The following is a 14711-nucleotide window of genomic DNA, read 5'->3' as shown; positions in this document are numbered from 1 at the left end:
CCCGAGGCCTTCGAGATCGAGCACGTGCTCCTCCTCCCGGCGCTCTCGACGCTCGACGTCCAGGCCAACGGCCTCGCCGACGGCGAGGGCGTCCTGGCCATCTTCAAGCAGATGCCGGACCTGCGCGTCCTCTACTGCCAGGGCAACCCCTTCGTCAAGGAGCTCCGCAACTACCGGAAGCGCATGATCTCCGAGATCAAGACGCTCCGCTACCTCGACGACCGCCCCGTCTTCGAGGACGAGCGCCGCCGCTGCGAGGCCTGGGCGCGGGGCTTCGCCGAGGGGGGCACCCTCGACGCCGCCAACGAGGCCGAGCGCGCGGAGATCGCGCAGATCCGCGCGGACAAGAAGGCCGCCGAGGACAAGCGCGTCCGCGACTTCGAGAACTTCATCGCCGACGCGCGCGCGGCCAAGGCCGCCGACGACGCCGCCAAGGGCCTCTCCTTCTCGGGCGACCGCATCGTCGACCCGAACCGACCAGCGGGCGACGAGAACGCGGACCCGAACGGCGGCGGCGCGACGGCCCGCTTCGACGAGGCCGCCTACGTCGACGCCGACGAGCTGGACTAGGGAGCGGGGGGTAATCTTAGTTCGTGCGCGCGCCGAGGCCGGGGATCTTGCTGGGGTGGCCGATCCAGGCGATGACGGTGAAAGTGGCGCAGATCGCGTCAAACACGACGCGCTCATCTTCACCGCCGTCGAGCATGAGGTTCAACGTAATGTGTCCCATAGATTTCAGTGCTCGCTGCTGCGCTTCGTTCGGGGCCCCCGTAATTTCCTGTCCGCCAGGCACGTAATGCTGCGCAATTGTCATTCGGTGAGCGCCCTGTTCGTACTTGGGGGAAGGCGTGGCGCGAAGAACAATGTGTCCACCAACGCCGAGGAAACTAGGCGAAACTTGAGTGATGTAAAGCACTTGACCCTTTGGCACATCAATCACCACGTCGTCGCCGTATGTTGGGTTTTCGTCGCCCTGGCCTTTCTCTACGACGAAAAACAAGCTTCGAGCGTGCGGCGCCGCGTCCGACAGCGCGGCCATGGCCTCGTCGCAGGCTGCGACCAGCCGATCGTATGCGAAGAACTCCGCCTCGGCCTTGAGATCGTCGAGGCGATGCGCGTCCGCGCGCACCGCGGCCGGCAGACGATTCCCGCGCATGTACTTGAGGACGTCTCCAAAGATATCCGGGTCGCGATCGACGAAGAGTTCGCGGCGGCTCGCCGCGTCGTCGTCACCGTCGGCTCCGACGCGCGCGCGCTTCTTGCCTCGCATGGTCTCGCCCGTGCTGCCGAGGAGACCCTCAAAGTGTCCTCGCTCATACTTAGCGGCGATTATTTGACGGTGCGCCAAGGCCACTGCGAGAACAGACTCACTCGAGTCGCAGCCAAGAGATCAGCAAGGGCAAAGCTTTAAAGGTCAGGCTTGACGGCATCTCAGCCGCGCCTTCGCTCTGCCCGCGATGGTGAGCTGGAACAGAAGCTTGGGCTGGAAAGTAAGCATGCGGGCTGCTTTGCCGATCTTCGTACTCCAGGTGCGGGCCCAGTACTTCCCGCGCCACCACGTGCCCGGGCGCATCGGGCAGCGCCATCCCGGGCGCATCCTGCCGGGCAGCTCGAGCTCGTCGGACGCCTGCCCCGATTCGGACGGCGAGCAGTGCCAGCCCGATGGTTCGACTACGGCGCCTCCCCGACCCCACACAAAATAACACCGTCGCCAATTAGGTTCCACGGGCTACGCGGACGCGTCGGGCCTGACCTACGACGCGAGCACGGGCAAGTTCGCCGGCGCGATGATCACGAACGGCTGCAACGACCAGCCCCGCATCTACGGCTCCTCGTACTTCAACGGCCGGTCGTACTCCGAGTGCGAGTCGCAGACGATCCCGGCCTACGACGACAACGAGGGCCTGCCGACGCTCGGCCGCGCGGGCATGACGCTCAGCGGCGGCGTCAACATCTACAGCGCCTTCGAGGCCGGCTTCAACGACTGCGACGACGGCCAGCCCTGCGCGTGCACGGGCGCGGAGTGCGAGGGCGGCGTCGACGTCCACACCTGCGAGGCGCACCTCGAGTACGCGTGCACGTCGTCGGTGACCTACGAGATGTTCATGGACACGTGCGGCGGCCACGCGGATCCCTACCACATCCACCTGGACCCCGTGTGCAACTACGAGGCGTCGGGCAGCGGCCACTCGACGGCCATCGGCGTCATGCTCGATGGACGGGTCGTCTACGGCATCCAGGAGACGGCCGCGTCGCGGCCCTGCGACCTCGACTCGTGCCTCGGCCACGTGGGGCCCGTGCCCGCGAACGACGCCTACGGCATCGCCGAGGGCGACGCGATCTACCACTACCACACGTCGGACGTGGACCGGTCCCCGGGCACGTGGACGCCGGCGTGCTACGGCGACCCCGACGCGGCCATGACCGTCGACGCGTGCAAGGCCCTCTACGACGAGTGCGGCGACGGAACGATTTCGATGACGACCGCGGACCATCCCGAGGGCCTCGACGTCGACCTCTACTGCCCCTGCTTCGACTCGCCGTCGGACCTCTACGACGAGTGCGTGACCGCGGCGCCGACGACGGCGACGCCCACGCCCGCGCCGACGACCGCCGCGCCGACGACCGCCGCGCCGACGCCCGCGCCGTCCACGGCCGCGCCGTCGCCCGTGCCCGCGCCCGCGCCGACGCCGTCGCCGTCCACGGCCGCGCCGTCGCCGTCGCCCGTGCCCGCGCCGACCCTCGCGCCGACGCTCACGATGGCGCCGACGATGGCGCCGACGGCGGGCGCGGCGGCCTCGTCGTCGTCGAAGTCGTCGTCGTCGCCCGACCTCGTCGGCCCCGTCGTCGGCGCCGTCGCGGCCGTCCTCTTCGTCGTCGGCTGCGCCGTCGCCTACGCGCTCTACAAGCCCGTCGACGCGAAGAAGATCCTCGAGGACGACGCCGCGGCCAAGGCCGCCGGCGTCGACGCCAAGGAGGTCGAGCTCGCGGACGCGCCCAAGCCCGGCGCCGTCGCCGACGCCCCCGACCCCGACGCGCCCCCCGCCGACGAGGAGGACCCGGCGGAGCCGCCCCAGACGACGATGATCTAGGGGTGGGGCGGTGTGTAAGCTTGTCTACCGTACGACGACCGAGGCATTGAGCGCTCACCCCCGGCGAAAATAGCCTAGCCTGTAGCGTGTAGGACGGTCTCGTCTCCGCGGGCGAGAGGAGCAGCTCGGCGATCGCAGTCGCTCTCGTGCTTATGCGGCGTCCATAGAGGCTCCACCGCGAGGGGATCCGAGAGACGTCGTCCTTGTCGATGCGGCGGACCGACGAGCAACGCTGTGACGACGGACGACGGAAAAAGCGAGCAGCGCGCGCACCAAAACCGCGGCGTCGCCGACGCTCTGCGGCGCGGCTCCCGAGGGCCGCGCCGGGAGCCCGGGACGCGGCGGCGGGGCGGCGCAGCACTACCTTCCGCCGCCCGGCGGCACGGCGGCGCCGACGGCCGCACCGCGGGCAGGAACTCGCGAGGGGGGGGGGCGCGCGCGCTCGAGATCGAACCGACGCCCGACGCCGTCCGTCCGTAGGTCAAGATGCCGTCCAAGAAGGAAGTGAAGAAGGCGCCTCCGAAGAAGGAGGCGGCCAAGCCGGACCCGCTGTTCCAGGCGACGCCGCGGAACTTCCGCGTGGGCGGCGACATCCAGCCGACGCGCGACCTGAGCCGGTTCGTCAAGTGGCCGCGCTACGTGCGCCTCCAGCGGCAAAAGAAGATCCTCCAGCAGCGCCTCAAGGTGCCGCCGGCCCTGAACCAGTTCGCGACGACGCTCGACAAGAACCAGGCCGCCGAGCTCTTCAAGCTCCTCATGAAGTACCAGCCCGAGGACAAGGCGGCCAAGGCCGACCGCGTCAAGGCGCTCGCCGAGGCCAAGGCCGCGGGCGGCGCCGCGCCCGAGGGCAAGGCGCCGACCGTCGTCAAGTTCGGCCTCAAGCACGTGACCTACCTCGTCGAGAACAAGAAGGCCAAGCTCGTGTGCATCGCGTCCGACGTCGACCCCATCGAGCTCGTCGTGTGGCTTCCCGCGCTCTGCAAGAAGATGGACGTGCCCTACTGCATCGTCAAGAACAAGAGCCGCCTCGGGACCGTCGTCCACCAGAAGACCGCCGCCGTCTGCTGCCTCACGACCGTGAAGAAGGAGGACCAGCACTCGCTCGACCAGCTCCGGTCGAACTTCAAGGCCATGTACAACGACAACGTCGCGCACGCGCGCAAGTGGGGCGGCGGCATCATGGGCCTCAAGACCCAGGCCAAGCTCGCCAAGCGCGAGAAGGCCCTCCAGGCCGAGCTCGCCAAGAAGGCGCAGTACTAGGCGCCGCGGCGACGGCCCGCGGCGCGGGCGGCGGCGCGGACCAGGCGCGGGCCCGCGGCGGCGGGGCGCGCCACCCTAAACACTGACAAACAACACGCGTGTTCCGGGGGACGGGCGTTGGCCACTGCCAAACGGACTCCTGCGCGGACCTCGTGGGCCGCGACTTGGAGCGCGTGCACGCGAGCACCGGTCGAGGCCGTCGAGCACGGCCACGCGTCGGTCGAAGCCCGAGATGGTCGACGTTCTCATCGCACGGCGCGGCCTCGCGTGCACCACAGCCGAGCGAGTTCTTCAGGAGAGCTCCCCCATCTCCGCGGCTCCACTGCACTCAGAAAGTCAACACGAGGTCAACGTGAATGGTTGAACCCCTGCCAAAGCCAGCATGGTGTAGGGCAGCCCGCGATGGCAGAGCAGTGCACAACAGCGAACGAGATCGTCCGGCTGCGCACCTGCCGCGGCACCTGGGTCGCCGCCGCGGCCGACAAGCGGCGGCTCGTGCAAAGCGCGGACCCGAGCGACCGCAGCGCGGCCTTCGCCGTCGTGCCCTGCGGGAGCGGCGTGGCCCTGCGCAGCGCGGCCACGGGCCAGTACGTGGACCTCGACCGCGGCGGCGCGACGCTGCGGCAGCGCAGGCGGCCCGCGTCCTGGGCCGTCGTCAACGGCCGCGGCGTGAGACCAGGCGCGCCGCCGGCGCTGTCCGCGCTGCGGCTCCGGGGCCTCTACGCGTCCGCGGCCGCCGACGGGTCCCTCGCCGCGTTTCCCGAGGCCACGGACGCGTCGCTCTTCTTCGTCGAGGCCTGGCGGTACGCCGCGACGGAGCCCCGGTGGTGCTGCAAGTGCGCGCACGCGATGCTAACAGACGCGCGCCGCCGGCGGAGCCGCGCGAGGGCCGCCGCCTGGCGCGGCCGGCGCATCCTCGTCGTGCTCCGGGGCGCCGCCGCGCGGCCCGAGGTCGGCTTCCACTACGGCGACACGTTGCCGAACCTCGACGCGTGCGTCCTCGCGGAGCTCCGACGATTCGGCGCGGCCGTGACGGTGCTCGCGGCCTGCAAGCGCGGCGACGGCCTCGCGGCGGCCGTCGCCGCGCGGGGCTACGCCGTCGCCGGCGACGCGCCGCCGGACCCGAGCCTCCAGCAGTGGCCCGCGGCGCTCGCGACGCTCCGAGCGTTGCCGGCCTGCGACGGCGTGCTGCTCCTGCGGCCGGACGTCGTGTGGTTGGCGCCGCTCGGCGACTGGGGGCTCGACCCGGACCGCGTGACTTTCCCCTTCCGCGAGCCCTGGGCGGGCGAGGGCGCGACGTGCGACGTCTTCCACTACGCGCCCGGGCCGCGCGTCGGGGCCTTCGTCGCCGCGCTCGCGGCGTCGTGCCGGCGGCCGCCGGACCCCCTGGGGACCTGCGACGAGCCGGGCCGCGACCTCCGCGCGCAGGCGCTCCTCTACGGGCACCTCGGAGACGAAGACGTCGCGTTCTGCGTCGAGGACGGCGTCTACCCCTCGGGCGAGGTCGGCGCGACCAACTCCCTGTGTCCGAATCCGCTGTACGCGTTCGCCGGCCGCCGGGCCATGTGCCATCGGGGACACCTCGGTCACATACCCCGGCGCGGCGTCGCTCCCGCCGCGCCGCCCTACGCGCTCGGCGACATGGTCTCGGGCGCCTGGGCCGCGCGCGAGCGGCGCGACGCGTTCCTGGCCGCGTACCCGGACAGCGTCGGCGCGGCCTACCTCCGGGAGACGGACGCGCGCGGCGACTACGCCGTCCTCGCGCGCCTCGTCCGCGCGCGGCGAAAGCCGCCGTTCCCGGACGTCGCCGTGCACCTGCGCACGGGCGACGTCGTCGACGCCGCGGCCCACTCCGTCGCGGAGCTCCTCGCGGCGCCGCGGCCCTTCTTCAACGGCGGCTTCTACGTGCGGCCCGCGGCCTTCTACGAGGCCCTCGAGCTCCCGGCGGGGTCGGAAATCACGCTCTTCACGGGGTTCCACCTCCCGGCGAAGAGCCGGGCGAAGAGCCTCGCCTACGTCGCCGCCGTCCGCGCCATATTCGAGCGCCGGGGCTTCGCCGTCGCCGAGGCCGTCGGCGGCGACGCCGACGGCGACCTCGCGCGGATGGTCTTCGCGGCGACCTTCGTGCCCTCCGGGGGCGGCTTCTCGGCGCTCATCGCCGGCACGCGGCGCGCGCTCCTCGAGATCTAGACCCAGGCGTTATCGCCGAGCCCGTCGAGGATGCCGAGGTTCTGGCGGACGGAGTAGCCGTTGTTGTCGAGGAGGCGCACGACGAAGCCGTGCGTCGCGCCGTGCGTGTCCCGCGGCGGCCCGTCGTCGCCGTCGCGCGCGTGGAAGACGAGCTCGACGTCGACGTCGGCGGACGTGGGCTGCTCGCCGACGTACTCGTCGTCCTCCGAGTCCGACATCTCGTAGCGGAGCTTGCGCTTGATGAGGAACGACGTCACGCGGAGCGCGCGCGAGTCGCCGCCGCCGGCGCGGAAGCGCACGAAGTTCCGCGCGCCGTCCGAGTCGTCGGCGACGGCGCCGTCGGCGACGAGGCCGTGGCCGAGGCACAGGATCTTGCGCTCGGGCGCCTTGCGCAGCAGGGACACGCTCGCGCGCGCGCCGTCGAACGCCGCCGTCGGCCTGTCGTCGAGCTCCGGGTGGCGGCCGCGGCGCCAGATGGCGAAGAGGCGGCCCGACGGCGACGTCGACACGTCGCAGACGCCCGTGACGGGCGCGCCGCCGCCGGCGAGGGCGACGGCGTAGACGAGGACGAACTCCGCGTCGCGCCGCGGCGGCGTGCACAGGAACTTCTGGTCGCGGAAGCGCGGCGAGACGAGGTGCCTCGCCACGCGGACGTATTCCCGGTAGGGCGAATTAGGAAAGCAGAGCCAGAGCCCCTGCTTCAGCGCGACGCAGATGGGCTGCCGGTCCGCGTGCAGCCGCCACAGGCAGTCGCGCATCGCCATGGCCCGGAACGCGGACGACGCGCCGCGGAGCGCCGCGAGGCACTCTGGCGAGCAGAACTCGAGGCACGCGGTCGACACGCCGGCGTCGCCCCAGACCTTGCGGCTCCGGCTCCGCCAGCCCGTCGTCAGCGACCGCACGCGCTCCATGGACCGCCGGAAGTCGCGCAGGTCCACGTCCGTGATCGCGCCGTCCGCCGCGAGGCCCGCGACGAGCGCCTCGCCGTCGTCGATCCACGTCGCGAGGGCGCTTCGCTCCGGCGCCGCCCGCGGCCGCTTGCGCGCCGCGGAGCCCGCGGAGATCGCGGATTCGAGGGCCGCTTTGCGCGACGCCGCGCTCTCGTCGGCCCCCTTTGCGAGCAGGAGCGGCCGCGCGGACATGGCGAACCCAGAGGCAAAACGTGTCCTCGCTTGTGCCGCGCTAACAGGCAAAACGCTGCTCCCAGACGAGAGACGCTCTCCCTGTCTGGCCGACATTGCCGAGATCGATGCGTGATGCTGCCGCATTCTCGCTTGCTAGATCCAACAACGCCATCCAGAGCGCATCGGGCAGCCTCGCGAGACGACGCTCCGGCCACCATGGGCTCCGGTGCGTCCATCGCGACGGACCCGACGACGATCTGCCTCACGGCGCGCGGCGACGACCGGAACGCGCGGCGCGAGAGCGGCGATGCCATGCGCGATCTCGTCGACGAGGTGACGGAGGAGAACCGCGTGGCGACGGAGTACGTCGCCCAGCGGGACGTCACGACGATCTACAACGCCTGCAAGGGCCTCGGCACCGACGAGGCCGCGCTGTCGTCGATCATGATCGGCCGCACGAAGGCGCACCTGGAGACGGTCGACGCGCTGTACCGCGAGCACGTCGGCGGGGGCAAGACGCTCGCGTCCCTCATCCAGAGCGAGGTGAGCGGGAACCTGTGCAAGCTGCTGCTCTACCGGTCCCAGTCGAAGGTCGAGTTCATGGCGTCCATGGTCGACGTCGCCTGCAAGGGCTTCGGGACGGACGAGGAGCTGCTCGTCGACACGCTCGTGCCGGCGAGCAACGCGGAGCTCCTGGCGCTGCGGGAGCACTACGAGGCGACGCGGGACGCGAGCCTCATGGATCTGATGCGCAGCGAGCTGAGCGGGGAGATTCTGTTGTTCGTGACCAAGCTCCTGGCGGGCGAGCGCGACGAGTCGGGCGACGTCGACGAGGACGCGGCGGCCGAGGCCGCGGAGAAGCTCTACGAGGCGGGCGAGAAGGACTGGTGGGGCACGGACGAGGCGGCCTTCGTGGACGCGCTCCTCGGCGCGAACCCGAAGCAGTGCCAGGCCATTAATACGGCCTACGAGAACAGCCACGGCAAGTCGCTCCAAAAGGCCATCAAGTCCGAGTTCGGCTCCGACGCGGCCTACGGCCTCTGCGCCTGCTTCTACGACGGCGCGCCGGATCTCATGGCGCGGCGCCTCGTCGACGCGATGAAGGGCTTCGGCACGGACGAGAGCGTCATCTGCCGCGCGCTCGGCGGCGACTTTTCGCATTGCGCGGCCGTCGCCCGGCGCTACTTCGAGATCACGGACGCGAGCCTCGTGGACACGCTCGTGGCCGAGCTCGGCGGCCTCTTCGAGGGCGACTTCCGCTTCGCCGTGACGACCCTGGTCGCGGACGCGGACAAGCGCGGGCGCCGCCTCCAGGAGCAGGTCGACGCGCTGGGCCCCGTCGACGACGACGACGACGACGCGCTCTCGGCGCGCCTCGACCTGCTGGTCCAGTGCAACGACGCGACGAAGGAGCTCATCGCGTACGAGGACGCGCTGGCCATCCGCCGCGCGTGCCACGGCGGCTGGACGGGCCTGGGCACGGACGAGGACGAGCTCGTGGGCATCCTCGCGCGGCGCACGAAGAGCCAGCTCGATCGCATCGATGCGCAGTACCGCGCGCTCTACGACACGACGCTGCGGCGGGAGATCGAGGCGGAGACGTCGGGCGACTTCAAGGACATGCTCGTGCTCATGCAGATGGGCGAGGCCGAGGGCGACGCCTTCCTCCTGGACAAGGCGACGCGCGGCTGGGGCACGGACGAGAAGGCGCTCATCGACGTCCTCGCGCCGAAGAGCCCCGCGCGCATCGCGGCGACGCGCGAGCAGTTCGAGGCGACCTACGACAAGTCGCTCATGGACCTCCTCGACGACGAGACGTCGGGCTGGTTCGAGGGCGACTTCAACCGCATCGTCAAGGCCTTCCTGGTCCGGTCGGAGGTCGACGACGACGCGGACGCGGACGAGGGCGCCGCGGAGGAGGCCGCGGCCGCGCTCCACGACGCGATGAAGTCGTGCCTCGGCACGGACGAGGCCACCGTCGTCGAGACGCTCTGCGGCGCGTCGCGCGCGCAGATCGCGGCCATCAAGGCCGCCTACGAGAACGCGCAGGGCCGGTCGCTCGAGTCGGCGCTCGAGGAGGACTTCGGGGGCATGGCCGACGACGCGCTGCTGGCCCTCGTCTGCCCGCCCCTGGACTACTACTGCCGCGTGCTCAAGCGCGCCTTTGGAAGCTGGGGCACGGACGAGGCCGCGGTGACGCGCGTCCTCGGGAGCCTCGACAAGGCGGCCGTCGGCGACCTCAAGGCGCGCTACTTCGAGAAGTACGACGAGGATTTGGACGACATGCTCAAGGCGAAGACGTCGGGCGACTGGGGCATGGCCGTCCTGACCTGGGTCGTCGGCGTCGACCCGACGCGGGGCCGCGAGGAGGAGGCGGCCGCGGCCGCGGCGAAGATCGAGGCCGGCGAGGAGTCCGACGAGGACGGCTCCGGGTCCGAGGAGGAGGAGGAGGACGCGGACTCGGACGAGTCCGGCGACGACGACGACGACGACGACGACGACGAGCGCAAGGAGCGCCGCCGGGCGAACAAGCGGAAGCAGAAGAAGCAGCGCGCGGAGCTCAAGAAGAAGGCGAAGAAGGACAAGAAGCTCCAGAAGCAGCGCAAGGACGCGCTCCGGCGCGAGAAGACGCGGCTCGCGCGCGAGAAGCGCCTCATGGAGGACGCGGAGGCCGAGTACGGCGACCGCCTCAAGGTGCCCATCGAGTGCGCCTTCGACGAGGCCATGTACGGGTTGCAGAACGACTGCGACGCCGACGACGCCTGGCGCGAGTTCAAGAAGAAGGGCTTCTGGAAGGGCCACCTCCTGCGCTTCAAGACGGACGACGGCGTCTTCATCGGCGCGCTCGACTGCCGCAGGCTGCTGGAGCTCGAGGGCCACGACCCGCCGGGGAAGCGCGACAAGCCCTTCACCGTGAGCGCCATGGCCTACAACAAGTGCATCAAGCGGGGCCGGCCGGACGTGCTCCCCGTGGCCGCCGTCGTGCCCGTGTGCTTGTGCGGCCGCTTCCGGCCGCCGCTCTTCAAGAAGGAGCACAAGGACCTCAAGAGCTACTGGAAGAACCCGAAGAAGGGCCGCCTCGACGCCAAGGCCATGAAGGACGACATGGGCGACGACGAGGACCCCTACGAGTGGCTCCGGAGCCACCAGGGCGCGGACGTCGTCATCGACGGCCGCGAGGGCAAGGTCAACTGGGGCTGGTTCAGCAAGCGCTACTGCAACGGCGCCAAGGTCAAGAAGGCCATGAAGCGCTTCAAGAAGAAGGAGTGGAAGAAGCGGCCCCGGCTCAAGATCAAGGGCCGCAAGTGGACGCCCTGGGAGTACTACAAGAAGGTCGGCTTCGACGACGGCCGCACCGTCGTCGTCAAGAACAGCCTCGGCCAGTTCGAGGGCGTCTTCTCCGAGGAGGGCTACGCCATGGTCAAGACGAAGCGCGACGGCGACGAGCCCTTCGACGCCGAGGAGGCCTGGGACGAGTACAAGGGCCGCGTCGACGACGACCCGGACGAGGCCATCGCCGTCGAGCAGATCTCCGTCATCAAGCTCTTCCGCGGCGTCGAGGTCGAGGACGAGGAGGACGTCGACTCCGACGACGAGGACTCGGACGACGACCGCGACTACGGCGGCAGCGACGACTCCGACGAGGAGGAGGAGGAAGAGGACGAGGAGGAAGAGGACGAGGAGCCGCCGCCGCCGCGCCGCCGGCCCTGCCGCGGCCCGGGCGGCCGCGGCGGCGGCAAGATGTCCAAGCGCATGCGCCGCCGCCGGGGCGGCTAGGCGCGCGGCCTGGGGAGTGGCGGCGACGGGGCTGGGGCTATTAAACTGAACAGCATGTTGCACCTCAACATGAGGCCAACAACAAAGGAGGTCCTCGGCTCGGCTGACGCGATGTGCATGCTCTTGCGCTTGCTCTTGGCGCAAGCCGCCATAGCGTTGCAAGCGCCGCGCTGCAGCCGCGTCGTGCGCGGCGCATCGGAACCCGTTTTTGCATCCGAGCGCGAAATGCCGAACGACGACGCGCAACACCGGCGATACGTCGTATCGCGGCGCGCCGCCGCCGCGGGCCTCGGCGCCGCGGCGCTCGCGGCGGCGCCGCGCCCCGGTGCCGCCGCGGAGCTCGGCCTCCGCGACACGCTCGCGGCGCGCGACGCGAACCTGCTGCGCAAGCCGTTCATCGCGGTACCGCCCGGGCCGACGGCGTACCCGGCGTGGCTCGAGGGCACGTGGCGCTGCGACGCGGCCTTCGCCGGCTTCGAGCTCCCGTCGAAGAAGATCTCGAAGCAGCGCGTCGTCGCGAACACGGACCTGCCGGGCTTCACGAAGCTGTCCGTCGCGCGCTTCGGCGACGTCGGCCGCGAGTCCACGCGCTACGAGATGCGCTTCTACAGGACGCCGTCGGGCGCGGTCTACGAGGACTACGCGCGCGACGTCGCGTCGTCGCTCAACGCCCACGCGGGCGACGCGAGGCTCGTCGAGAGCGTGAGCTACGACGTCGCGAAGAACGCGAATCGCGCGACGGTGACGCTGCGGCCGGGGACGCGCAACGGCGAGCGCATCGAGCTCTTCGTCAACGGCCGCCGCTCCGAGGCGCTGGGCGACGACGTCTTCCTGAGCAGCGAGAACGTGCGCCAGGTCACCCTCGGCTACGGGACGACCTCGAACCCGAGCGCCGCGCGCGTCGTCATCGGCGAGTACCAGCACTACGCCACCTGGCGCCGATCGGGGCCCGACGCCGCCCGGTGCAACGTCCTCACGGCCGTCTACGTCGAGCCCCAGGACCCCATGTTCGGCGACGCGTTCGACCTGCCCGTCGTCGTCTACGCGCACAACGTCGCCATGTCGCGCGTCGACGGCGCGGCGTAAGGCGGTGCGGGGCGGTCGTGGGCCCCTCGAGCGGACGCCCGCACGCGGACGGCGCGCGCCCGAGCACGCGTCGCCGACGACGGCGGACCATCGGTCCGCGGGCCGACGCGAAGGGCGTCGCGAGGGGCGGCGCGAAGGTCGCCTCCCCAAGACTTGGGCCAAGTCCTCACATGGCGCCGGCCGGGGAGCCGCACGGTTGCAAGCAGGTATCGGGCCCCGTGTCACCGCCTCACCAGTCCTCATCTGGCGCCGGCCCGGGAGCCGCACGGTTGTGCAAGCAGGGATCGGGCCCCATCGTCACCTCGCGCCGTGATCTCATGCTCGCCTACCTCGGCTACGAGCCCCCGAGTAAGGAGTCGCTTGGCGCGGCGCCCTTCTCCGAGTTCGGCGACGACAATGACAGCGTCATCGACTTCGACGTCATGTCCATGACGAGCTCCGTCGCGTCGTCCATCCCCCGCCTCTTCTCCCCCGCGGGGGCGTCGGCCGTCGCCGACGGCGACGTCGACGTCGACGTCGACTACGATGACGCCGACTCCGTCGCGAGCAAGGACTCCATCGCGTCGACGATCTATCGCGCGTACGCGCGAGATCACCCGGAGGACCCCACGGGGTCCGCGAAGTTCGCGGACCCGGCGGAGCGGCGGAGCGTCATCCGCAAGTACCGCGCGGCCGAGCGGGCCGACACCTGCGCGGCCCTCCCTCGGCCGCCCCGGGCGACGCCGCCCGCGCGCGACGAGTCGCCGGAACACGGCGACGAGTCGTCGCCGGACACGGTCTTGGGCACGCCGGGGGGCCTCCGCATCGTGCCGCCGCTCTCGCCCGTCCGCGCCGACGACAGCTGGGGCGCGTCGCCGCCGCCGCGCGCGTCGCCGCCGCGCGCGTCGCCCGCGCCGCCGTCGCCCATCGGCCTCCTCGACGGCGCGTCGCCGGACGGCGCGTCGCCGCCGTCGCCCGCGGTTTCGCTCTCGCCCCGCTACGACTTCGAGTGCACGCCCGCGGGCCGCCGCGGGCCGCGCCAGCTGTCGCCCGTGCGCGAGGAGCCGCGCTGGCGCGAGGACCTCGACGCGTTCCTCACGGCGGACGAGGCGCGGCGGTGGCGCGCGGACCTCGACGACTTCCTCGCGCGGAACGACGCCGCGCCCCGCCGGCGGCCCCGGTGGTGGACCGCCGCCGCCGCCGCGGTCGTCGCCGCGGCGGTCGTCGCCGCCGCGGCCGTCGCCGCGCCGCCGCCGTCGCCCGCGCCCGCGCCGCGGCCGTCGACCGCGCCCGCGCCGCGGCCGGCCGCGGGCGCCGTCGACGGCGCGGCCTGGCGCCTGGAGCCCCTCGGCGGCGCCGACCCCCGCTCCTGGGTGCGCCGGGGCCCCGCGCCCGTCGGCCGCGCCCGGACCCGCGGCCTCGCGCCGAAGCCGAGGTACGCGTAAAACGCACACACGACACCGTTACTCGATGTGGAGCGTCTTCTCCGCGTAGTCCGGGTTGAACTTCTTGTAGTTGTCGAAGAGCTCGACGAGCTTCGCGCAGTAGAGCGCGTGGTACTTGTCCACGTCCGCGTCCGTCGGGTGCTCGATGTGGGGCAAGCCGAGGGGCCGCCCCCGCGCGTAGACCAATTTCACGCGCTTGGGGATGGGCAGGAACCACCGTCCCCAGAACACGGTCACGGAGACGCCGACCTTCCGGGACAGCGACGCGAGCGGACCCGACTTGAAGGCCTCGAGCACCGTCGTGTTGCCGAAGGAGTAGATGGGGATGAGGTCCGCGCCCGTGCGCAGGGCGATCTTCACGAAGCCCTTGCGCTTCTTTAAAAAGACGGTCTCGCGCTTCGGCGTGCTGTGGAAGAGCTCGACCATGCCGCCGACGTAGATGACGCAGGACCCCTTGCGCCGTTTCAGCCGCTCGCTGAGCACCTTGCCCGCGGCGTCGACGATGCCGAAGATGCCGATGATGTCCTTGAGGAGCGGCAGCAGGCGGATCACGGAAGCCGCGGCCGTCGGCACGTCCATGAGGCCGTCCCGCAGGCCGTCCGGCCGGCACACCGTGGACACGGCGCCGCAGACGCTCACGAAGGGGAAGACGCCGTGGGGGTGGATGCACGCCACGGCGCGCTTGCCCTCCTCGTGCCACCGCAGGAACTCCGCGTCCGTGAATTCCGCGTACTCCTCGAAGTCGAAATACTTCGGGA

At 71.3% G+C, this 14711-nt stretch overlaps 5 protein-coding genes across 5 annotated transcripts; 4 read left to right on the top strand and 1 right to left on the bottom strand.

Moving 5' to 3' along the window:
* Positions 1–3: 3 nt before the first annotated feature.
* On the top strand, positions 4–285 carry AURANDRAFT_5493 (hypothetical protein; the record flags this gene model as incomplete). Its single annotated transcript, XM_009035901.1, has 1 exon — positions 4–285. A coding segment is annotated over one exon (282 nt), but the record flags the coding sequence as incomplete, so codon positions are not given.
* Positions 286–3578: 3293 nt separating this feature from the next.
* Positions 3579–4340, top strand: AURANDRAFT_5527 (hypothetical protein; the record flags this gene model as incomplete). The annotated part of the gene is made up of 1 exon (XM_009035902.1): positions 3579–4340. A coding segment is annotated over one exon (762 nt), but the record flags the coding sequence as incomplete, so codon positions are not given.
* Positions 4341–7978: 3638 nt separating this feature from the next.
* On the top strand, positions 7979–9301 carry AURANDRAFT_22327 (hypothetical protein; the record flags this gene model as incomplete). The annotated part of the gene is made up of 2 exons (XM_009036348.1): positions 7979–8791; positions 9155–9301. Coding segments are annotated over 2 exons (960 nt in total), but the record flags the coding sequence as incomplete, so codon positions are not given.
* A 2367-nt stretch (positions 9302–11668) lies between these two features.
* AURANDRAFT_62188 (hypothetical protein) lies at positions 11669–13953 on the top strand (the record flags this gene model as incomplete). Its single annotated transcript, XM_009036349.1, has 2 exons — positions 11669–12496; positions 12811–13953. The coding sequence occupies 2 exons, from the start codon at positions 11669–11671 to the stop codon at positions 13951–13953; spliced, it is 1971 nt and encodes a 656-aa protein (XP_009034597.1).
* An 18-nt stretch (positions 13954–13971) lies between these two features.
* Positions 13972–14532, bottom strand: AURANDRAFT_22348 (hypothetical protein; the record flags this gene model as incomplete). Its single annotated transcript, XM_009036074.1, has 1 exon — positions 13972–14532. The coding sequence occupies one exon, from the start codon at positions 14530–14532 to the stop codon at positions 13972–13974; it is 561 nt and encodes a 186-aa protein (XP_009034322.1).
* Between the last annotated feature and the right edge of the window lie 179 nt (positions 14533–14711).

This window comes from Aureococcus anophagefferens (genome assembly GCF_000186865.1).
Source record: "Aureococcus anophagefferens unplaced genomic scaffold AURANscaffold_4, whole genome shotgun sequence".
NCBI lineage: Eukaryota > Pelagophyceae > Pelagomonadales > Pelagomonadaceae > Aureococcus > Aureococcus anophagefferens.
The sequence above is the reverse complement of the archived record's forward strand: the minus strand, read 5'-3'. Positions and strand labels throughout refer to the sequence as shown.